Genomic DNA, 25,515 nt, shown 5'->3' with positions numbered 1-25,515 from the left:
GTGTGTTGAAGTTACAAAATAAAGTGTTTCTGATTTTTTTTAAATTTCAGTTTCTGATTCCTTCCACAGTACTAATACACTGCAGTCAACATCGTAAGAAATGTTAGGCGTGGGAGCCCACGACTAAAGAGAGTGATGCCCTTTTAAAATAATGAAGCGAGATTTACTTTCACCAAAGTCGGTAATATTTTTAAACCAAAATGAGTTTCACTCCCAATAGAGAATTCGAAAACTGCCCTATTCCCTCCTCTCTCAGGTCCACAGACCAAGCAAACAATAAACAATCTTGGGACAGTTCGTGCCCCTGGAAAAAATTAGAAGTGAAACCGGAACTCGCACCTTTCCGGCAACTTACTCAACATGGCGGAGGTCGGAGCTGCGGCGACGAACAGCGGAGACAACAAACTGAGCAAAAAGTATGTAACTGCGCTTGTTGGCATCCTCGGCCCGTTAAATTTAACACTACAGGAATCCCGTTTCCAGTCAAGTGCCCCGTCGACACCGACACCGACACCCGCCGCCCCAGTGTTTAAGCAGCGGGGCCCGACTGCCTCCTCATGTGCGCATTTCTTGGCTCTGTAGAATTGCATCAGACCGGGCCGTGCGGCGCGGAGCATGCTGGAAGTTGTAGTCCTTTACGGCAGCTCTGGGGAAAGAGCGACGGACTAAAGAACTACAAGTCTCATGGTGCTCTGCGAGTATTGCTGACTTCCTTCGGCAACTTAAAACCTCCTTGGGGTGGGGGTAATAATTGCTGGTTTTGATATCGATGCCCATATCGCGAGAATGAATAAGGAAAATATTCTATACATGAGAGAGTGTGGTACTGTCAGAGGTATCCTTTTCAAATGAAACATTAACCAAGGTCTGCTGTGCCTACTCTGATGTGGAGATGCCCGGTGATGGACTGGGGTGGACAAATGTAAGGAATCTTACAACACCAGGTTATAGTCCAACAGCTTTATTTGAAAATCACAAGCTTTCGGAGATTATCTCCTTCGTCAGGTGACTCACTGTTGGACTATAACCTGGTGTTGTAAGATTCCTTACATGTGCCTACTCTGGTGCAGCTAAAAGGTTCCACGGCACTACTCTGACAAGCATAGGGAGTGTCAGTACCCTCAGGAACATTTTTGCCTCAACTAACACTATCAAAATGGTTATTCATTCACTTGCTGTTTGCAGGACCATGTGGTGTGCAAATTGGCTGCTGTATTTACCTACCTAACAGCTTCAAAAGTAGTCAATTGGCTGTCAAATGCTTTATAACCTCTTGGTAGACCATAAGACCTAGGAGCAGGAGTAGGCCATTCGGCCCCTCAAGCCTGCTCTGCCATTTAATGAGATCATGGCTGATCTGATTTTTACCTCAACTCCACTTTCCTGCGCTTTCCCCATATCCTTTGACTCCCTTGCTGGTCAAAAATTTGTCTAACTCAGCCTTGAATGTATTCAATGACTCAGCCTCACAGCTTTTTGGGGTAAAGAATTCCAAAGATTCACGACCCTCTGGGAGAAGAAATTCCTCCTCATTTCCGTCTTAAACGGGCGTCCCCTTATTCTGAGACTATGCCCCCTAGTTTTAGATTCCCCCATGAGAGGTAACATCCTCTCAGCATCTACCCTATCGAGTCCCCTCAGAATCTTGTATGTTTCAATAAGATCTTCTCTCATTCTTCTAAACTCCAATGAGTATAGACCCAACCTGTTCAATCTTTCCCCATAAGACAACCCTTCCATACTCGGAATCAACCTGGTGATGTGATAAGTTGCCACATAAATGCTATTTCTTGTTCTTACTGATATAAGCATGTCAACAACAACTTGTATTTATATAGTGCCTTTAATGTACTAAAACATCCCAAGGTGCTTCACAGGGGTGTAATCAGACAAAATTTGAATTTCCTTTATCAATATACTTTGATATTTCCTCAAAGAACTCTACTCATTCGCCAGACATAACTTGCCTTTTATAAATCCATGCTGGCTGTTTTTAATTAACATGTTTTTCTAAGTAAGCATTATGGCCTCTAAAAGCTTAACCATTATTGATGTTAGGCTGACCGGTGTTTAGTTTCCTGATTTATGCTTTTCTCCCTTTTTGAACAGAGATGTTACATTGGCAACCCTCCAGTCCACTGGTACAACTTTCATATTAAAGGATGTTTCAAAGATAGTCAGAGCCTCTGCTATTTTCTCTCTGACTTTGTTCAGCATTCTAGGATGCACAGCATCTGGGACAAATACCGTTTCCGTTCTTCAGTACTAATTCCTTACCTATAGTTATCCTACCTAACTGTTCCACCTCTTCCTCTTGTATCCTTTCATTCCCACTACCACACTGCTGATTCCCTTTTCATCGCTATTCAGCCATACTCTTTATTTATCTCTGCTTTTACTTTTTATGAGTTTATAAAATTCTTTGTTACCTCCCACTCATTCTTCATACCCCTCTCTTAGCCTTTCTAATCTTTTTTTTCCTCTATATTTTCTATATTCTGGTTGATTTTCTTTTGTATTATTGTCTACCTCTTTAAGGCTCATTTTAATTCTATTTTTTCTACTCATCCAAGAATGACAGTTTTATCTGCACTACATGTTATTCTTGTGGAAATATGGCTAGTCTGAATCCTAATCATCTTGCGTTTGAATATTTCATGTTGTTTGTTCACTTTCTTTTCTGCTAATTTTTTCCCCAATTTATCTGGGCTAGTTCCCCTTTTATCTAATTGAAATTGGCTTTTTCCAATTAATTATCTTTGACTGTTCTATTACAATTGGTGTTTCCTAGAGGCTCCCTTATCCTTGCATTGCCTTTTTCCCATTTCATTTGCTAGCACTAGGTTCAGCATCGTTTCCCTTTTTGTTGGATTAGAAACACAGTGACCTAGAATGCCGTTCTAGACATATTGTAGAAACACCGCCCCTTTTTCAACTTGCATTACTTTATGCTGTCTAACTTTAGATAATTTAGTTTGCCCATTATTATGGCCCTGCTGTTTCAACATTTTTCTTGAATTTGTCTCTAACTCGTCCTCCATTTCCTTTCCTGTTTGGTGGACTATAATCTACTCCAAATAGTGCCCTTCTTATTCTTTAACTCTAACTAGATAGAGTCAGCGTTTGCACCATCTCCAGTATCATCCATCCCTCTATTCTAGTGCTGTAATGGGATCTTTGATTTCCACTGCTATCTTCCTTTTTCCCCACTCTACCCCTCCTTAATGGTTTGTAACTAGGAATGTTCAACCCCCAGTTCTGCCCTAACCTAAGCCATGTCTCCCCCACGGCAGTTTGTGCCTGTAGCTCACCAATTTTATTCACAATACTTTGTGCATTTACATATTTACAACTCAATCCTCTTTTTAAATCTTACTTGTTTAATCCCTCCTCCTTCTAACCTGTTCTTTATAACTTTCTTGTTTTTCTCTTTAATCTTTCCTACATTCCTTGGCCCTTTTGCTTAACTTGCTGCTTCCTAATCTTATTTGTCCCTTACCTCCTGCCATGTTAGTTTAAAACCTGCCCCAGCACTTGTTACTCTCGCAGTTGATCTCATCCGTGTTCACGTAAAGCTCCTCCATTCTTTACTGTAACTTCCTATCCCAGAACTGGTCCCATTGTTCAAGAAATCTAAACCCTTCCTTCCTACACTATCTTTGAAGCCACATGTAACTCCCTTATCTAAATATTCCTGTTTTTTTAATATTTGTTCATGGGATGTGGGCGTCGCTGGCAAGGCCAGCATTTATTGCCCATCCCTAATTGCCCTTGAGAAGGTGGTGGTCAGCTGCCGCCTTGAACCGCTGCAGTCCGTGTGGTGAAGGTTCTCCCACAGTGCTGTTAGGTAGGGAGTTCCAGGATTTTGACCCAGCGACAATGAAGGAACGGCGATACATTTCCAAGTCGGGATGGTGTGTGACTTGGAGGGGAACGTGCAGGTGGTGTTGTTCCCATGTGCCTGCTGTCCTTGTTCTTCTAGGTGGTAAAGTTCACGGGTTTGGGAGGTGCTGTAGAAGAAGCCTTGGCGAGTTGCTGCAGTGCATCCTCTGGATGGTGCACACTGCAGCCACGGTGTGCCAGTGGTGAAGGGAGTGAATGTTTAGGGTGGTGGTTGGGGTGCCAGTCAAGCAGGCTGCTTTGTCCTGGATGGTGTCGAGCTTCTTGAGTGTTGTTGGAGCTGCATTCATCCAGGTAAGTGGAGAGTATTCCATCACACTCCTGACTTGTGCCTTGTAGATGGTGGAAAGGCTTTGGGGAGTCAGGAAGTGAGCTGCAGAATACCCAGCCTCTGACCTGCTCTCGTAGCCACAGTGTTTATATGGCTTGTCCAGTTAAGCTTCTGATCAATGGTGACCCCCAGGATGTTGATGGTGGGGGATTCGGCGATGGTAATGCCGTTGAGTGTCAAGAGGAGGTGGTTAGACTCTCTCTTGTTGGAGATGGTCATTGCCTGGCACTTGTCTGGCACGAATGTTACTTGCTATTATAAGCCCAAGCCTGGATGTTGTCCAGGTCTTGCTGCATGTGGGCATGGACTGCTTCATTATCTGAGGGGTTGCGAATGGAACTGAACACTGTGCAATCATCAGCGAACATCCCCATTTCTGACCTTGTGTTGGAGGGAAGGTCATTGATGAAGCAGCTGAAGATGGTTGGGCCTAGGACACTGGCCCAAGGAACTCCTGCAGCAGTGTTCTGGAGCTGAGATGATTGGCCTCCAACAACCACTACCATCTTCCTTTGTGTTAGGTATGACTCCAGCCACTGGAGAGTTTTCCCCCTGATTCCCATTGACTTCAATTTTACTAGGGCTCCTTGGTGCCACACTCGGTCAAATGCTGCCTTGATATCAAGGGCAGTCACTCTCACCTCACCTCTGGAATTCAGCTCTTTTGTCCATGTTTGGACCAAGGCTGTAATGAGGTTTGGGGCTGAATGGTCCTGGCGGAACCCAAACTGAGCATCCATGAGCAGGTTATTGGTCCTGATTGCTGACTTTGCTGATGTTTGAGAGTAGACTGATGGGGCAGTAATTGGCCGGATTGGATTTGTCCTGCTTTTTGTGGACAGGACATACCTGGGCAATTTTCCACATTGTCGGGTAGATGCCAGTGTTGTAGCTGTACTGGAACGGTTTGGCTAGAGGCGCTGCTAGTTCTGGAGCACAAGTTTTCAGCACTACAGCCGGGATGTTGTCGAGGCCCATAGCCTTTGCTGTATCCAGTGCACTCAGCCGTTTCTTGATATCACATGGAGAGAATCGAATTGGCTGAAGACTGGCTTCAGTGATGGTGGGAATATCGGGAGGAGGCCGAGATGGATCATCCACTCGGCACTTCTGGCTGAAGATGGTTGCAAACGCTTCAGCCTTGTCTTTTGCACTCACGTGCTGGACTCTGCCATTATTGAGGATGAGGATGTTTACAGAGCTTCCTCCTCCCGTTAGTTTAATTGTCCACCACCATTCACGACCGGATGTGGCAGGACTGCAGAGCTTTGATCTGATCCGTTGGTTGTGGAATCGCTTAGCTCTGTCTATAGCATGTTGCTTCCGCTGTTTAGCATGCATGTAGTCCTGAGTTGCAGCTTCACCAGGTTGGCACCTCTTTTATGTATGCCTGGTGGTGCTCCTGGCATGCTCTTCTACACTCCTCATTGAACCAGGGTTGATCCCTTGGCTTGTTGGTAATGGTAGAGTGAGGAATATGCCAGGTCATGAGGTCGCAGATTGTGCTGGAATACAATTCTGCTGCTGCTGATGGCCCACAGCGCCTCATGGATGCCTAGTTTTGAGCTGCTAGATCTGTTCTTAATCTATCCCATTTAGCACGGTGATAGTGCTACGCAACACGTTGGATGGTATCCTCAGTGCGAAGACGGGACTTTGTCTCCAGGAGGAGTGTGCGGTGGTCACTCCTACCAATACTGTCATGGACAGATGCATCTGCGACAGGTAGATTGATGAGGACGAGGTCAAGTAGGTTTTTCCCTCGTGTTGGTTCGCTCACCACCTGCCACAGGCCCAGTCTGGCAGCTATGTCCTTCAGGACTCATGATGTGGAGATGCCGGTGATGGACTGGGGTTGACAAATGTAAGGAATCTTACAACACCAGGTTATAGTCCAACTGTTTTATTTGAAAATCACAAGCTTTCGGAGGCTTTCTCCTTCATCAGGTGAGCAAGTGTGGGATTCCATGGAAGGTTGCCGCATTTATAGTCAGAGAACAATACCTGGTGATTACAGATAATCTTTCCAACTGCCCGTTGTCAAGGCAATCAAAGTGTTCAGACAAAGTGATGTTACCTACAGGACCACTGAATACACAAACGGCCAGAACAAAAAAGACAGACAGAGAGAGAGAGAGAAACATCCGAAAGGAAGAGAAAGACAGAGAATGACCCGTTGTGTTAAAAACGGATAACTTTTTTTCACTGGTGGGGTTACGTGTAGCGTGACATGAACCCAAGATCCCGGTTGAGGCCGTCCTCATGGGTGCGGAACTTGGCTATCAATTTCTGTTTGACGATTTTGCGTTGTCGTGTGTCTCGAAGGCCGCCTTGGAGAACGTTTACCCGAAGATCGGTGGCTGAATGTCCTTGACTGCTGAAGTGTTCCCTGACTGGGAGGGAACCCTCCTGTCTGGCGATTGTTGCGCGGTGTCTGTTCATCCGTTGTCGCAGTGTCTGCATGGTCTCGGCGATGTACCATGCTCCGGGGCATCCTTTCCTTCAGGACTCGGCCAGCTCGGTCAGTAGCAGTGCTACCGAGCCACTCTTGGTGATGGACGTTGAAGTCCCCCACCCAGAGTACATTCTGAGCTCTTGCTATCCTCAGTGCTTCCTCCAAGTGGTGCTCAACATGGAGGAGGACTGATTCATCAGCTGCCAAGTGGCATCAGGAGTAGTCCTGAGATTACTATCCTTGAAGTTGTGCTTTTTAATCTATCTCCTGATTGCTGAAATTCCCTTTGCGAGACCTGAGTTCTGTTTCTTTTCTCATTGATTCCATTATGAACGATAACTTCTGACTGTTTCCTTTCCCTCTCAAATCTTTTGCACCCACTTCGTGACATTCCTTATCTTGCCATCTGGGGATCAACACACCATTTCAGACTCTCAGTTGTGACTACAAAACTGCCCATCTATTCCCTGATTATTGGAATTCCCGTTCCCTCCCCATAAACCTCTCACTTCAATCGGTTATTCATTTTCACTGTAAACGGTAATTACTTGATTCCTGCAGTGTTAATGAAACTGGAGAAAGTTTTGATGTTTAGGTTTGCTAGTCTGCATGGTATTAATGTATGATGGTTTAGTCTACCTTTTGCTTTGAGAAAATATGGTTTAATTCCTCAGCTTCAATATGCATAAAGTTTTTAAGAAACTCTGGAACATTAGTATTGTTCATGTTTATGACTTTCAGTTACCAATTTATTTGGCAGAGTTTTAAGTAATGAATTTGAACTGTGATGGAGTCAGTATTGTCTTAATTTTCAATGGCGTCAGATGTTGGATCTAACTGGTTTCTTGATTTTAATTAGCAGATGGCTCCTTTAACTAAAGAGCTTGTTTCATTGTAAAATCTTGTATGCTTACTGCAGACATGCAAAACATTAATATCTCACATTCAATATCCTGTAAAATAAATCTTGTATCTTGCAACGTCCATCTCATCTGTTTAGCTGGATTTATGTGGGAAATGACTTGTAACAACAATCGCTTATTCACGAGCTTCCCAGAAGTGTTGGTTTTGACAACTATATAAAATTAAAAACAAGTTTAAGATGGTGAATCAACTCTTTAGAAATCTGTTGTTGAACCTCTCATGCCATTTTCATTGCCAAGCTCCGCTTGAGGGAGAAATAGACTTGAGTAGGAAAAGTAAAAGACTGAATTTACTTTGCAGCAAAACATATTTGCCAAATCAACAAGAGATATACTGAACTAAATAAGAAACCATTCTTACAAAGAATAATTAGCCTGTTTCAGGCATTCTCATTGTATTTGTTATATAGTATTTTATTATTTGCTTCATATTACTGTTTTGTTATTGAGTTATTCGTATTTTTAGTTTGTAAACCTAACTAAAACGACTGTCTGGTCATTCTGCCATTTCAAGGCAAATTTGGTAGTGTACAAAACCAGCATCTTACTGTAAGTTGGGTAATTGTTAAACTTGGGAACCAACTCTATAAAGGAAAACTATAGAAAAGGTACAGCTTCTGGATCACAGGGGACAGAGGTCCCTTAACTGGACCAGCTGTTGGATCATTCAGAGAGTAAAATCCCCGAAACTCTTAACAGGGGTCTTAAGGTGCAGTTTTTTTTTGTGTTGATGTTCATTTATCTCTAGTTACGTTGTCTTTGATCAAGATTGCCAGTATTTCAGGCCAATCACAATATTTTCATTTCTTGGTTAATGTTCTTTAAATGGAAGAACATAGCATATAGTGTGATTATATTAAACTAAATGAGTCTCATTTCAAATAATGGAGATGATAGGTCTGCAACCCTCAGCATCTCCACCAAGTGGTTATTTGAGTGTAGGCAGTGAATGGTTGTCAGGTTATTTGATCAAAAGGGACATTGCAGCTGAACCCAACACTTTCCAACTGAGGTTACTAGATGGAGATCATTTGTATAAGCCTGGCTGATTCTGGTCTGTTCCTTAGCCTGTGTGTCCACTGCCACTTTGGCTGAAATTACCTAACATAGTATAGATGAGTTGTGTTTTGTTTTGTGCTTTTACAGTGTTAAAAGTTGAGCAATTGCTACAGTTTGTGTGTGCAGTGTGCCTGTCTTACTCAACCTAAAACTGTAAAAACAACCAAATTATTGGCAAGATGCCTTTTAATTCATTACAGCAGTTCCTCTGGTTGTGACCTTTATACATTCTCTTCAATCTGATGACTGGTGAAAGAATATACATTCTTTATTTTATTCCCACTTTTACAATGAAATCAGTTTTATTGAACAAATTGAAGTTCTGTCTTTTATATTTTACTCCCCTTTGAGTTATAGTATTTTAACATTTTGATGGCAGAAAACAATGATAATACCAGAATTTAGAGGCTCACTGTACAGTAATTGGATTTGAGCAAACTATCGATGCTGATTTCAGCTTTAATAGTCTGATTCTATCTATTTTGTCTTTCACTAGGTCATAAGTGCTTTGTAAATGGGACAACAGTGTGACAGTTCATTATGATGGCCAGAAGTATCCATAGGCTTCTTGGGCTGCAGGTAGTCGAAATCTGCAAGGTCAGGGGTCACTGGGGAAAGGTGCCAATGCACAGTCTTACTTCCTTTGCTCCTCTTTTCCAGAAGAGAGTGCGTGATGAAAAAAGGTTGGTGGTGCTTTGTTTCATATTTAGACATTCTAAATTTGTTCAAAAACCCAACCTTTTTTCATCATAAATGAGATTTTGAATTGCCCTGAACAGGAATAGAAACCTCATTGGCATGGTGAAGTAGAATAAAAACTGATCATTTTTGACAGAGGAACTGCTGCTCATTTTCAAAACAGCTGGACTGTGTGGACTGCAGCTGCACTTCCTTACCTGTGCACAGCCTGATGCCATTTTGAAGACAGTCCTTGATGCACTGACAGACAGGTTTATTATCACAAAGGACCCTCAGCTAATCTGGAGGGAAGTAGGATTAGTTAGGTATGGGGTAGTCGGAACAATGAGGATACAATTTACAAATGCCTACTTAAAATGCTGCCTTCAATTTTCAGATAGCTCTACATTTGAGCAGGTGATTAGTTGAAATATTGTACTATTAGAATCTCATTTGTTTTCACGTCAACAAACTTATTAATGTCACATTCTATGCAAAATTATGTTTATTGACACATAAGTGATAAAGCAATTATTAAACTGGGGCAGATTTATCTCTTCAGTCCTTGGATGTAAAGCATCACCTGGGTGAAACATATATAGGAAAATCGGATAGGGAGGATTGCAAACCCGTGGCGCAGTCCACCCAATTTTCCTTCCTTAAATGGGCAGGAACTTAGGCAGGCTGCAGTACAGGTATACAATCGTCCACACCCAATTTTCATTCACCATTTATACACACTCCATCTATATGATGATTTATCCCCAGGAGCTAAAGGGGAATCTCTGCCACTGTGTTTTACTTTTATTTCTTATCTACAGTTTCAGTTACTTTATTAATCCCTCTGATTTTCATGATGGACTTCTAGTTCTTTAAAACTTGCTATTTTTATAATTTTTTGGATTATTCAATATTGAAATTTTATTGGGACATGATACAGGTTTTGCATTTCTTTGCTGAGAGCTCTATCCTGAAAGTTCTTTTGTATTAAAATTACAAGAATGGTGCTTTTTTAAAAAAAAACACATCTTAAGATTTATTGATTTTGTTTTTACTATTGAATCGCTTGCATCTTTGTGAAGCATATCAATAACTTCTATGTGTGGAAAATTGTCATGGTTTTTCTTTTCCATTTCCCACTCATATTTGCTAGTGGTACTAAGAATACAAGGGACATTGCAGGTAGTTGGAAAGATGGTGCCAACCCTAATTGCCCCTAGTTTTAAAATAAGTTAATGTAGCATAGGAGCAGTAACTCCTTTGTGGCTAAATCTGTTGAGCTGATTTACTTTTGAAATTGATTTTTCATTTCTATGTTCTAATTTCTGTAGTGAGCTGAAGAGGCGTTTGAAGGCAGAGAAGAAAGCTGCTGAGAAGGAAATTAAAGTTAAAGAAGTAGCTGATAAGCAAGCTCTCGAAGCCAAAAAGGTTGATGGAATCGACTTTAGTGGAGATGAAGAAACCCTTGATCCTAATGTGAGTGTGAGGACTTTTTAAAATCCGATTAAGACGGCATAATGTATCAGGAATGAGCAATGATGAACATCTGTCAAATAGTGTGGTTCAAAGAATTTTTGTAATGTTGCAAGGAATCCCAGTGGAGGAGACTAGGATGGGATGCGTTTGGAGCTTAAAAACATTTGCTTTGATTACCAGTAATGATAATGGTTCTGTTCAACTTCTTTTTCTAATTTTGAGTACCAGGGTACCCATCCATATCTCTGAAATTTCCTCCAACCTATCACCCCCCCACCCTCCGCCCGCCTTACCTGAACTCTTCATTCCTCCATCTCTAGCCTTCCTCCCACTTTTTGACGCCTGTGCCTTCAGTCATCTAGGCCCTATGTTCTGAAAATCTCTTCTTAAATCTCTGACTGTCCACCTCCCTGTCATCCTCTAAGACCATCTTTAAAACCTACCTCTTTGGCCAAACTTTTGGTCATCGCTAACATCTGTTTCTTTGGCTCAGCATCCACTTTTGTCTGATTACGCTTCTGTGAAGTGCTTTGGGACATTTTGCTGCATTAAAGTCTATATTATTTAAAATGTCTTAAGCATGTTTTCCATGGACTATGTTGCAACATGTTTTATTTCTTCCTTTCCAGCAATACTACAAAATTCGTACGCAGGCCATCCAGCAACTGAAGGGGACTAATGAGGATCCATATCCTCATAAATTCCATGTAGATATGTCCTTAACAGAGTTCATTGAGAAATATAATGATCTGCAGCCTGGTGACCATCTCTCTAATGTTACTTTGTCTGTGGCAGGTGAGATGTTTTCAAATCAGCACCTTTACTTTTAGATTTTACTTTTCTTAAAATAAACTTTTGTCAAAGGTAATACCAGAAAATGGTTGGAGACGGTCACAAACTTAAATAAACCTAACCACTATTAATAAATGGATTGGAATATTTTTTTAAAAATTGAGCTCCTTGAGTTTTTTTTGAGCAAGGTGATTGTTCCCACTGTGACCGAAAAATATTATGTAATTGGTCTGTGATAACTATTGCTCTTTGGTCCCTGATATGGCATTTTAATTATCTTTTTACGTTTAAGTAAATAAGCTATTGTTCATGCCATTATTTTGAATACAGTGGTTGCTCTGGATCAAAGTACTTCAAACTGCGAGCAACGCCAGGGCTAGATCAACGAGTGAAAACATGGCTTGATAATCTCATTTGCTTCTCAAGGTTGATATCCTGAGTACAAGAAGGCACATTACATGCTATTAAAACCTAACGAAAAGAATCGGCTAAATTGTATCCAAGGCACTATTCTGCTGAGTCAGTGTGTTATCAAGCCACAAGTCTGCTGGAAGTGCTTTCACTTTTATGTTGGCCTTTACAAGTTGGTTTGGATCACATCTTTAAAACAAATATTAATTTTTGAGAATCATTGCTGCTCTAGCTTTTTATTTCCATACTCTGAAAGTTGGCTTCAATTTCTCTGATTAGTTTATTTCAACTTGAAGTCTATAAAATGGAAGATTCTGTGTCCTCCATGGAAAGTTCAACAGTTCAGTGTCATATATATGCATAATATACCAATAGATTTCTTGTTGCTCGCAATTATTTGGAGAATCCACTATTTCATAATAATGGGGTGTTATCGACAAAGTGTGATGCGGAAAGTGTGACATTTACAGGAGGTGCATGCGATATGTAAGACTTATGTAGGGCTAGTGACTTAAGATTTAATGAACCAATGAAGCTAGTGGAAAATCTAGTTGGTACATTTAGTTTAACCACTTGATAGAATTAACCATATATAATTGTGTGCAAGGCAACTCTATAGCAAGACAACTATGCCCCCCACTGCCCCGTATTCCAGCCAAAAATAATTCGTAATCCACAAGTAAGACAAGGGTCAATATTACATCTGTCCTAACCAGTCCTCACAATTGCAGACATTATTGTCTCGGCAAATTTACAAACTGCCTCACCCTACTCTTCTTTGACACCAGGTAGTGATTTTTTTTTTCTACTGCTTTGAAATGAAAGCATAAACAGGGCACTGAAGAAAGACTCAAACAAGTTAGTGGGGTGGGAGGGGAAAATCCACACTAAGTCAAAAAGTGTGAGAAAAAGATCAGCAGGACATATGGGCAGGATGGGCACGGTCACCCAGATAACCGTTCTGGACATATGGGCAGGGTGGGGACAGTTACTAAGACAACCGTTATGAACACAAATGCATGTAACATAAGAAATAAAACAAGTGAGTTAGAAGCACAAATTCAGCTTAAAAAAAATTGCATTTATATAGCGCCTTTCATGACCTCAGGACATCCCAAAGCACTTTACAGCCATTGAAATACTTTTGAAGTATAGTCACTGTTGTAATGTAGGAAACGCCAAAATGCGCACGGCAAGGTCCCACAAACAGCAATGTGATAATGACCAGGTAATCTGTTTTAGTGGTGGTGGTTGAGGGATAAATATTGGCCAGGACACCGGGGGGATCTCCCCAGCTCTTCTTCGAAATAGTGCCATCTTTTACATCCACCTGAGAGGGCAGACAGGGCTTCGGTTTAACATCTCATCTGAAAGACAGCACCTCCGATAGTGCAGCACTCTCTCAGTACCACACTGGCGTGTTAACCTAGATTTTGTGCTCATGTCTCTGGAGTGAGACTCGAACCTACAACCTTCTGACTCAGAGTCGAGAGTGCTACCACAGAGCCAAGGTTGTCACACACATTCTTGCTCGGATGGGCTGTTTGGTGTCTGTTAGCAATGCCCTCCTTCCGGGGATGGGGGCACTTGTATGTGTTCTGGTAGCATCAGGTACACACCCGATGCTACTCTTTAGAGCGCTACCAACTGAGCCACGGCTGACAACAAAAAGGATATGGTGTAGTAGCCATTACAAGCTACAACCTGAGCATGAATGGGAGCTAAACATTTCAAAATAGAAAGAAGGGATTTAAGTAAGAGTGATTGGGCAGTTGAAACAGTATGAGTAGAGTTCAGGAACGGCAAAGGATGCAAGACTCTGGTAGGAGTTGTCTATAGACCTCCTGATACTAGTTATCCCCCCACTACATGTATAAATATGGAGATCAGGGAAGCATTTAGCAAAGACAAAGTGGTTATAATGGGAGATTTTAATTTTTTCAGGTACACTGGGAGAAGCAGAACAGCTCAAGTAGTAAAGGCAATGAATTTCTAGAATGTATTTGGGATAATCTTCTAGAACAATATGTTTTGGAACTGACATGGGAATAGGCCATTACTGGATTTAGTGATGAGTAACAAACCAGAATTAGTTAACAATGTTAAGTTAAAGGAGCATCTTGCAAATAGTGACCATAATATGATTGAATTTGATATTAGGTTTGAGAGGGAGAAGGGAGAGTCACAAACCAAGGTTTTAAATTTAAGTAAAGGAAAACTTCGAAAGGATTAGAAATAAACTGACTACAGTAAACTTGGCTGAACTGTTAATGGATAAACCTGCAGACAAACAGTGGGATAACCCTAAAAGGCAAAGGCTTCACTTGTGCAGTTAAGCAACCATAGTCAACAAATGAGGTAAACGACAGTATCAAACTGAAAGAAAAGGCTTACACAAGTGCAAGGAAAAGTTGAAATCCAGCAGACTGGGAGAGCTATAAAAAGCAACAAAGAGATATAAAGAAAGTGATGAGATGAAAAAAGGGAATATGAAAAAAAGTACTTGCAAGGAATATCAAAGCTAACAGCAAAAGTTTTCATAAATATATTGAGAAAGAGCATGGTGAAGGGGAACGTGAGCCCATTAAAGATGGTGGCAGATGAGACTATAATGGATAATAAGAAAATGGAAGAGCTGGTAAATGAGTATCTGGGGAGGAACTTAGTGGATTTAATACAAGTTTAAAAAAATGGCAATGGAGAAAATAATGGGACTTAAGATAGTCAAATATTGAGGACGAGATGGTTTCCACCCCGGGGTATTAAAAGAAATAGATCAAGAAATTGCCGAAGCATTAGTCATAACTTTCCAAAGCTCTCTAGATTCAGGAATTGTGTCTTTGGACTGGACAATTGCAAATATTTCCCCATTATTTAAGAAGGGAAGTAGGGAGAAACCAGGTAACTACAGACCTGTCAGTTTAACATCAATTGTGGGGAGGCTACTGGAATCTATCATCAGAGACAGAGTGACTGAGCAATTGGATAAGTATCAACTGATCAAGGAGAGTCAGCATGGATTTGTGAAGCGTAGGTCATGTCTGACTAATCTAGTTGAATTTTTTTGAGGTGGTGGATAGGGGAATGTCTATGGATGTTGTCTATTTGGACTTTCAGAAGACATTTGATAAGATTTTGCGCAAGAGATTATTAGCAAAAATCAGAGTGTATGGAAATGGAGGGAACCTTGTGACATAGGCCACTAATTGGTTGGGAGGTAGGTAGGGGACAGAGAGCAGAGATAAGGGGCTCGATGTTACCAGGGCTGCGGGTTCACGGTGGGAGGGCTATTGGGCGCGTGGGTAACGCGCCCGGTGAAATCAGTCTGCCCCCCGCGCGATCGCAGCCTAATTGGATTCACTTACCTGGTCTTACGGGTTCCCCACTGCTGATCTGCGCGTCGGGTGGACTGCGCATGCGCAGTAAGCTCTGTCAGCTGGAGGAGCTCTATTTAAAGGGGCAGTCCTCCACTGACAGATGCTGCAACAAATAGCAAAAATTACAGCATGGAGCAGCCCAAGGGGAAGGCTGGTCCCAGTTTAATGATGCCTCACTCCAGGTATCATTAGATGGGGTAAGGAGGAGGGGGAGGACAGAGATCTTCCCCCTAGCGGGCGGGAGGAAGCGGCCTGCCTCAGCCACCAGGAAGGCCTGGCTCGAGGTGGCAGAGGAGGTCACCTGCACCACCAAGATATCGCCCACCTGCATACAGTGCAGGAGGCGCTGCATTGACCTAAGTAGGTCAGCCAAAGTGAGTACACTTACTCATTTCCCTACACTCTGTCTGCCACATCACTGCCCCCACCCCACATCTCCTTCAGCACTGCCAACACTACTCTGTCACATCACCCCTCATACCCACTCAAACCTCATCCTCATCTTACCTGCACTTACTCACCTCGCCAGTGCTCATCCCGCCACGACCACTCAACCCAATCCTCATACAATCTCATGGCTCTATCTCATACTCACCCTCTCATGCATCTCTTTCACGGTCTGCCTCACTCAACCTGCCACTACCTGTGCTGCAGCCACAGGGCATGCATCACATATGTGCAGTAGGAAGCGTAAGGCAAACGTGTCGTGAGCATGAAGGGGATGCACAAGGGTGTTTGAGGGTTTGTCATGGTTTTCACTTATATTTAATTTCTGACCAACTCACATTACATATTATATTGGCACCACTACTGCCACGTCTTTGCGAATCTTGTCTGGTTTGTGCAATAATACCCTTTCCTGAGGATCACAATGAAAACCCACAACTGATGACACCCATTGTGTCACTGCAGAGTGGGCGTAGGTGTATTTGCAGGGCTCTTTTGTGCAGACGACTGAGAGACGTCGGCAATGTCCCCGGTGGCACCCTGGAAGGATGCGGAGGAGAAGTTGTTGAGGGCAGTGGTGACTTTGACAGCGACAGGTAAGAAGATGGTGCTCGGGCCAACCGGGAGCAGCTTGGCATGAAGGAGGCTGCAGATGTCCACGACTACATGTTGAGTGACTCTGAGCCTCCGTGTGCACTGCTGCTCAGAGAGGTCCAGGAAGCTGAGCCTTGGTCTGTGGACCCTGTGGCGAGGGTAGTGCCCTCTGCGACGCATCTCTCTCTGCGGTTGCCCTCCCTCCTGCTGTGCAGGTGGATGTGTCACAGCACTCTGTTGTGGAACTCCATGCGTCAGAGGTGGACGGCGAGGCTGGTGATGTTGTACGCCCTCCGAGGAGGTCATGACTGCAGCTACAGCGGCCCCCATCCGGAAGATGTACATCTGAGGGGGTCCGCGAGGTAGGTAAATGTGTCTGGACACCAGGGTAAGTGTGCAAGTTGGTGAATTTTCTTGTCAGGAGGAGGGTGGTGGAGGCCAAACTTTGTCCCAAGTGACAGAGTGGCCTCCTGCAATGAGGGAGGGCCCACCCCACCACCACCCCACCCCCAACCCCCCCCACCCCACCCACCCCACCCCCACCCCCAACCCCCCACCCCACCCCCACCTGTCAAATGGACCTTTGCAGCTGCCACAGGCTGACAGCTGCAACACGTCCATTTCAACTGGGAGTGTTTTCCCCAGTATGGGAAACAGTCCCAGTTGTCTGCAAAATCCCACCCCTCCTCACATATTCCCTTAATCAGGTCTGTTAATGACCTGAAATAGCTAGATAAATACTGTTAAGTGGCACCCCGCCGGCTTTAATTGCCTGCGGGAGTCCCACATGCGGGGGCTGCGTGCGCACGTCAGCGCGTCTGTGGGGAACCCGGAAGTGGGCGGGTTGGAGCCGGGCTCCGAACCCGCTCCGGGATTCCCCGATTTTCGGAGCCCCCCCCCCCGCAAGGAATGCACCCGATAGCGGGTGCTAAAATGAAGCCCAAAGGCTTTGTTCTCTGATTAGTGGGATATGACAAGTGATGTTCCCCAGGGATTTGTATTGGGGCCTCAGTTTTATATTAACAACTTGGATGAAGGAATAAAAAGTTGTATATCCAAGTTTGCAGATGACAGTACATTAGGAGGCATAGTAAGTTGTGTGGATGGAAGCAGGAAGTTACAAAGGGACATAGACAGACTAAGTGAGTGGGCAAAACTATAGCAGATGGAGTTCAATGTGGGAAGTGTGAGGTCATCCACTTTAGATCTAAGAAAGACAAATTGGAATATTTTCTTAATGATGAGACACTAAGAGCTGTGGAGGAGCAATTTGATTTAGGTGTCCACAAATGACTAAAAGCTAATGCACAGGTACAAAAATGAATCAAAAAGGCTAATGGAATGTTGGGCTTTATCTCAAGCAGGTTGGAATTCAGAAGTGAGGAAGAGATACTTCAGTTGTATGGAGCCTTGGTCAGACCCCATCTGAATACTGTGATTAGTTTTGAGCACCGAATCTCAGGAAAATAACATTGGCCTTGGAAAGGGTATAGTACAGATTCACCTGAATGATACCATGGCTTAAAGGGCTAAATTATGAGGACAGGTTGCATCAACTTGGTTTGTATGCCCTTGAGTTTAGAAGGTTGAGGGGTGATCTAATCAAGGTATTTAACATGATTAAGGGATTCAGTAGGGTAGATACAGAGAAGGTAAGGGTATCAAGGGATATGGATCAAAGCTGGGTAAATGGAGTTGAGGTACAGATCAACCATGATGGCAGCAGGCTTGAGGGGCTAAATGGCCTACCACTGCTATGTTCCTAATTATTTGTCAGAGATTTGGGAGTAAGAATTAATGTATTGGAGAAAGGACGACTTCAATCATTATAATAATTTGCTCATAAATCAGTTTGGTTATCATTGACTACTATCTATTTGAAATTCAATAACTTATGTACAAAAAGCAAATCCAACTTAGCATAACTTGCATAAGTGTAAGTTTGCAGTCATGTCCCACCTGCTACTTTATGCTGATTATTCAGTATTGCTGTTGCAATTTTAAATGTAATGTAAACAAAAATGAATTGACATCGGAGTCATTTTCTAGTCTGGAAGTTCTGTTGCAAAAATATATTTTCTTTGCTTCAATACAGTACCCATTTTTACTGATTTACATATAAATTTGTGGGTTTTGTGAATTCATATTAGGTGCGCTTTGTGAGTTAAGTCTATATTGAAGCACATTGTAACTCCATCTTCTTTAGGTCGTGTCCACGCTAAGCGAGCCTCTGGTGCCAAACTAATTTTCTATGACCTCCGTGGTGAAGGAGTCAAACTACAAGTTATGGCTAATTCCAAGTAAGTTAGATTGTGCAGATGCTATTTACAAGGGGAATTGAACCTTCTGATTTATACAGATTTAATTTTTATGTACACGAGCTATTCAACGTAAGGGTAATACTTGCCCATTTTTGCCTAAGCAAGTTTGTTCCAGGCACAGATATATTCCCATTAACTTTAAGAGTTAAGTTCCACATTGGAGCAAGCTATTCCCTGGAATAGTTCGAATACACAAATTAGTGACAGGAAAGTTTAATTTATCTGGTCAACGAGGGTGACTATGTGACTACTAACTGAAAGATTCATTACACCTTTCAGAAAGTTGCTGTGCTGTATAAGTTTCCCTACTAAGAGCCGTGCTCCAGTTCTGGTATTAATTAGTGTCAACGAATAGATGAAAATCTTTCTGCTTTTTAAATTGAACTTGTTCCTATCATAGAATGCATTACAGCACACAGGAGAAGGCCATTGAGCCCATCGAACCGTGCCTGCTCTTTGTAAGAGCAATCCAGTTAGTCTCGTTCCCCCGCTCTTTCCCCGTAGCTCTGCAAATTTTTTCCCTTCAAGTATATATCCAATTCCTTTTTGAACGCCATGATTGAATCTGCTTTCGCCACCCTTTCAGGCAATGCATTCCAGATCATAACTACTCGCTGTGCTAAAAAGGTTTTCCTCATGTTGCCTTTGGTTCTTTTGCCAACCACCTTAAATCTGTATTTGTTGGTTCTCGATCCTTCTGCCAATGGGAACAGTTTCTCTTTATTTACTTTATCTAAACCCTTCATGATTTTGAACTCTTCTATCAAATCTCCTCTTAACTTTCTCTGCTCGAAGTAGAGCAAGCCCAGCTTCTCCAGTCTATCCACATAACTGAAGTCCCTCATCCCTGGAATCATTCTAGTAAATCTTTTCTGCATCCTCTCTAAGGCTTTCACATCCTTCCTAAAGTGTGGTGCCCAGAATTGGACACAATACTCCAGTTGTGGCCAAACTAGTGTTTTATAAAGGTTCAACATAACTTCCTTGCTTTTGTACTCTATGCCTCTATTTATAAAGCCCAGGATTCTGTATGCTTTTTTAACTGCTTTCTCAAACCTGTCCTGCAACCTTCAAAGATTTGTGCACCTATATCCCCAGTTCTCTCTGTTTCTGCACCACCTTTAGAATTGTAATTTAGTTTATATTGCCTCTCCTCATTCTTCGTGCCAAAATGTATCACTTTGCACTTCTCTGCATTAAATTTCATCTGCCATGTATCCACACATTCCACCAGCCGGTTTATGTTCTCTTGAAGTCTATTATTATCCTCCTCACTGTTTACTATACTTCCAAGTTTTGTGTCATCTGCAAATTTTGAAATTGTGTCCTGTACACCCAAGTCCAAGTCATTAATATATATCAAAAAAAGCAGTGGTCCTAGTACTGACCCCTGGGGAACACCACTGTATTCACCACTACTCTCTGTTTCCTGTCACTTAACCAATTTTGTATCCATGCTGCCACTGCCCCTTTTATTCCATGGGCTTAAATTTTGCTGACAAGCCTATTATGTGGCACTTTATCAAAGTCCAAATACACATCAACCTCATTGCCCTCATCAACCCTTTTTGATACCTCATCAAAAAAATCAATCAAGTTAGTTAAACACGATTTCGCTTTAACAAATCCATGCTGGCTTTCTTTAATTAATCCAGACTTGTTCAAGTGACTATTAATTTTGTCCCAGATTATCGTTTCTAAAAGCTTCTGCACCATTGAGGCTAAACTGACTGGCCTACAGTTGCCGGGTTTATCCTTACACCCTTTTTTGAACAAGGGTGTAACATTTGCAATTTTCCAGTCCTCTGGCACCACCCCTATATCCAAAGGAGGATTGGAAGATTATAGCTAGCACCTCTGCAATTTCCATCCTTACTTCCCTCAGCAACCTAGGATGCATCCCATTTGGACTGGGTGATTTATCTACTTTAAGTACAGCCAGCCAGCCTTTATCAATTTTTAGCTCATCCAGTATCTCAACTACCTCCTCTTCTACTGTGACTTTGGCAGCATCTTATTCCTTGGTAAAGACAGATGCAAAGTACTCATTTAGTACCTCAGCCACACCCTTTGTCTCCATGTGTAGGTCTCCTTTTTGGTCCCTAATTGGCCCCACCCCTCCTCTTACTACCTGTTTACTGTTTATATGCCTATAGAAGACTTTTGGAATCCCTTTTATGTTAGCTGCCAGTCTATTCTCATACTCTCCCTTTGCCCCTCTTATTTCCTTTTTCACTTCTCCTCTGTACTTTCTATATTCAGCCTGGTTCTCACTTGTATTATCAACCTGACACCTGTCATACGCCTCCTCTTTCTGCATCACCTTACTGTCTATCTCTTTCATAATCCAGGGAGCTCTGGCTTTGGTTGCCTTACCTTTCCCCCTCGTGGGAATGTACCTCGACAGTACCCGAACCAACTCTTTAAAGACCGCCCATTGTTGGATTACAATTTTGCCTGGCAATCTTTGATTCCAATTTACCCGGGCCAGCAATGCCTCTTTCCTCGTTGGGCCGGAAACATACTATCAATAAAGTTCTCCTGAACACACTTCAGAAATTCCTTTCTCTCTTTGCCCTTTACATTTTTACTATCCCAGTCTATATTAGGATAGTTGAAGTCTCCCATTATCACTACTCTATAGTTCTTGTACCTCTCTGTAATTTTCCTGCAAATTTGCTCTTCTATATCCTTCCCACTGGTTGGTGGCCTATAGAATACACCCAGTGATATAATGGCCTCTCTTTTGTTTCAAAACTCTGACCAAATAGATTCTGTCCTTGAACCGTCAAGGACACCCTCTCTCTCCAGCACTGCAATAGTCTCCTTAATCAATACTGCCAACCCCCCTTCCCCTCCTTTTTTCCTTCCCTATCTTTCCAGAACACCTTGTATCCAGGAATATTTGGTACCTAATCCTGTCCTTTTTTGAGCCAGGTCTCTGTTTTCGCTACTACATCATATTCTCATGTGGTTATTTGCACCTGCAGCTCACCAACCTTATTTACCACACTTCATGTGTTTACACACATGCACTCTAAACATATCTTAGACCTTCTTGTACTCTCTCTCTTAGTCTGATCTCACCTAATATTGTACTATTTCTTACTCTAGTGCTATCTGTCTATTCCAATCCTTTGTGCACCTTGTTTCGCCTTTCTAATGCTACATCCTGGTGCCCATCCCCCTGCCAAATTAGCTTAAACCCTTCCCCACAGCATCAGTGAACCTCCCTGCTAGAGCAGTGGTCCCAGCTCTGTTGAGGTGCAACCCATCTGTCTTGAATAGGCCCCTCCTGCCCTAGAACTGGTCCCAATGCCCCAAGAATCTGGAGCCCTCCCTCTTGCACCATGTCTCTAGCCACGCATCAACCTGCCTTATCTTCCTGTTTCTGTACTCACTAGCATGTGGCACTGGGAGTACTCCAGAGATTACTACCTTTTGAGGTCCTGCTTTTAACTTCCTCCCTAGCTCCTGAAACTCTGACCGCAGGACCTCATCCCTTTTCTTTCCTATGTCGTTGGTACCCATATGGACCACGACCTCTGGCTTTTCCCCTTCCACCCGCAGAATGTTCTGCACCCTCTCTGTGATGTTGTTTACCCTGGCACCAGGGAGGCAATACACCATGCAGGACTCACGTCGGCGGTCACAGAAGCGCCTGTCTTTCCCCCTGACTATCGAGTCCCCTATGACTACTGCATTTCTATACTTCACTGTGCAGTCCTTTGCCCCATGGTGCCATGCTCAGAATTGCACTCCTTCGAGGTGTCGTCACCCTCACTGGTATACTGTGTATAAAATTATGTTTTTTTAAAATATTGGCGCAAGTGGAAGTTTTGCTACTTTGTTTATATGGAGTCCTCTTTGTGTAAGAAAATAAATATTTAGAACATAAGGAAAACTGAGAACAAGGGAAAGCCATTGGGCCCATCAAAGCTCTTCGCCTCCAATAACTCTCGCATCTTAGCAAATAAAGTGCACTCGCTGATTAATACTGCTTGAAACAAGCTTTAGTAGACTTTTGGAAAATGAATTGATTCAGACAACTTTAGTGCTTCTTAAGGTAAGGGATATTGGTACTTTGACACACAATGTAATCTTCAAGCACTCGTAGATTAGATATAGCGTGATCTGTTGTAAAGTAAAACTCTTTCTGTTCTTCAACAAAAATGGGCCTGAATCTGACCTCCAACTGCCTTAGTTTGAATTTTTCTGTTTCTTACAGCAGCTATTCTTGCAGTGTCGCAGTGAGATTGCCACTAAGTGTCAATTTGCAGGCAGTTTTGTGCTGAGCAAGTGTGCCTACCAGGCATTTTGCATTGATTCTAGCAGCAGCATAGAAACCACACTTTCATTGAATTATTCTGGATAGGATTTGAACTCCAAGGTGTCTTGACTGGACCACCCATCCCCTTAATTGTATTAATTCGAAGAGACATCATGATGTTGACAATCGGCAAAATGTTGAGTGTACAGAATTTACTAGGATTGTGTTTTACATGTTCAGTTTGTTTTTTTGCTTTTGAAACTGGTTTAAAAAAAATTGTGGGAACGGGGGAAAGAGAAGATGCTTAGTTCACATGCTTAAATTTACTCGAATATTTCTTCTTCTAAAAACATTTTTTATTTTGCTGTGTTTAGTACCACCACCAGAAATAGTTAAACATACTACGGGTGTGTCACACTGAAGCTTTTGAGTTTAAGTGCATTTTCTTCTATTAGTTGCATGTAAATGGAAAATGCTGTTAAATGTATACTGTAGAAATCAGGAAAGTTATCTGGAAAACTGGTACACAACAGGATTAAACATGTTTTTTTAAAAGTGTGCAATTCATGTTGAGCCTTTTTTGTGATTTTACTGACTTTTTTTCCCCTCAATCATTTTAGAAATTACAAATCTGAAGGGGAATTCATTAAGATCAACAATACCCTGCGTCGTGGTGATATTATTGGAGTGCAAGGAAACCCAGGAAAGACAAAAAAGGGAGAGCTGAGTATTATCCCCACTGAGATGAAACTTCTATCTCCCTGCCTGCACATGCTGCCTCACTTGCACTTTGGACTCCGAGATAAGGTAAATACAGTACTCAAATGAAAATGGCTTTATAAAGTCAAAGTCAAACAATCTGTAAATCACACCCTGTGAGAGAGACCAGTGAATTCTACTTGAATTGCTTTTTGACAGATTACTAAAAGCTATTTCAAAAAATAAAAACTATAATCCCAAGCCAAAGTTTGAGTTTCTCGTTTTTGTTCAGTTTGCTTAAATTAGAATTAGCAAAATCTACAGCATTCTAATTTGCTCATCCAATTTTCATCTGAAGTCTCCAAAGCTCAACCCATTATTATTTTTATAATTACATACAAAATTTCAGAAGTTATTCCAAGATTAAATCTGGTAGGATGCATATGTATACACACTATTTAACTGGTGAGGGTGAGCTCCAGGTGTTCTCTTATTTAAATAGATGCCTACTGCAGTATATTTATGCCTACACCACTTGTTAGTAATGAATCGTTCACTTTTTTGAAAGATCATGTAACTTATTTTTATTAAGAAGCTGTTTTTAAGCTGTATTTCTGTTAGCTTCCACTCAGTGCATAATTTCATAGTTAGATCTCTGACTTTTTAACATTTGATTTTTACAAATCAAGGTGTTGTTGCTCAGTATTATTTAAAGAAAGCCAATGTGCTTGAAGGATTGCATCATGTATTTTGGCTCTGCCTAAGATTCATTCCTTTAGGGATGAAAATCTTAGAGATGCTAAAGATCACCAAGTTAAAGCTAGAAGGTCTAAGCCACCACTTGCTGAGACACCCCCAGACAGCCCTCTTTCCCCAGAAATTAGTGAACTTAGTGATTTCCTACTATTTGCATTCTGCTAGTTTATACCTCCATCCTGGTGATGGGGAATGCATTCACCCTCACTGTCTGACTTTGAACCCTGCTTAAACAAGGTGTATATTCAAAATGCCTAGAACACAATTGGTACTTTTCAATATGTTTCCTCTCTTGGATTGCTGTCTGAAGAGGGATCAGGGGCATCCCATCCAGTTAGTCCTAAAACTTGATCTACTCTCTTCACTAACACAAAAACAAGCAACAAATTAAATGTAAGTGATACTACCTGAAGTTCATCCACCTGCTGCAGACACCATAAAGTAATGGGTCAGTCCCGGGATGATAGAAATGCTTGTAATGGATACCAAATTCTGATGAACTGTGCACTGCAATAAAGACCAAATGTGTGTTTGAAAACCTGTATGATAATGGTTTCTCTTAATAGATTTAGTTTCAGTGCTGCTTCATGTTCTAGTACTAGTGAGCTCTCGAGCCTATCCAGTCAGTAGAAGATACCAAGTGAACTCGGGAGGGAAATCAGCCCATTGTCATACTTGTATACCTCTGAGCATTCAGTTACAGAGCACATTTTCAGATGCCTCGGAATAAGCTTCCAGTCTACCCTCTTTGATTGTAGCATGCTGCTACTGAAATTTTTAACAAATTCTAGGCTATTTTCTTTTGTCTTCTGTGGATTTTTTTGGAATGTGTATATTCTTCAACCTTAAACAAAATGATTTATTCTTTCCTCATAACTTTTGACAGGAAACTAGATATCGTCAGAGGTACTTGGATCTCATTTTAAATGATTATGTGAGGCAGAAATTCATCATCAGGGCCAAAATAATCACCTATCTACGGATGTTTTTAGATAATCTGGGATTTCTTGAGGCAAGTTTCTTTGT

General features: G+C 42.0%; 1 protein-coding gene across 2 annotated transcripts in view; it reads left to right on the top strand.

The window, feature by feature from the left end:
• The first annotated feature begins 314 nt into the window (after positions 1–314).
• Positions 315–25,515, top strand: part of kars1 (lysyl-tRNA synthetase 1) — a 42,669-nt gene continuing 17,468 nt past the window's right edge. The window contains exons 1-7 of one of the 2 annotated variants that reach the window (XM_067998072.1): positions 328–416; positions 9,165–9,351; positions 10,678–10,822; positions 11,452–11,617; positions 18,650–18,743; positions 23,655–23,841; positions 25,376–25,501. In XM_067998072.1, the coding sequence (XP_067854173.1) occupies positions 9,209–9,351; positions 10,678–10,822; positions 11,452–11,617; positions 18,650–18,743; positions 23,655–23,841; positions 25,376–25,501 (861 nt within the window). In that variant the 5' untranslated portion in view covers positions 328–416; positions 9,165–9,208. Of the gene's footprint in view, positions 417–9,164; positions 9,352–10,677; positions 10,823–11,451; positions 11,618–18,649; positions 18,744–23,654; positions 23,842–25,375; positions 25,502–25,515 lie in introns of both variants that reach the window. The other variant, XM_067998073.1, reaches the window with a different exon arrangement.

This window comes from Heptranchias perlo, chromosome 16, assembly GCF_035084215.1.
Source record: "Heptranchias perlo isolate sHepPer1 chromosome 16, sHepPer1.hap1, whole genome shotgun sequence".
NCBI lineage: Eukaryota > Metazoa > Chordata > Chondrichthyes > Hexanchiformes > Hexanchidae > Heptranchias > Heptranchias perlo.
Note: the sequence above shows the minus strand (reverse complement) of the source record. Positions and strands in the feature narration are given on the sequence as shown.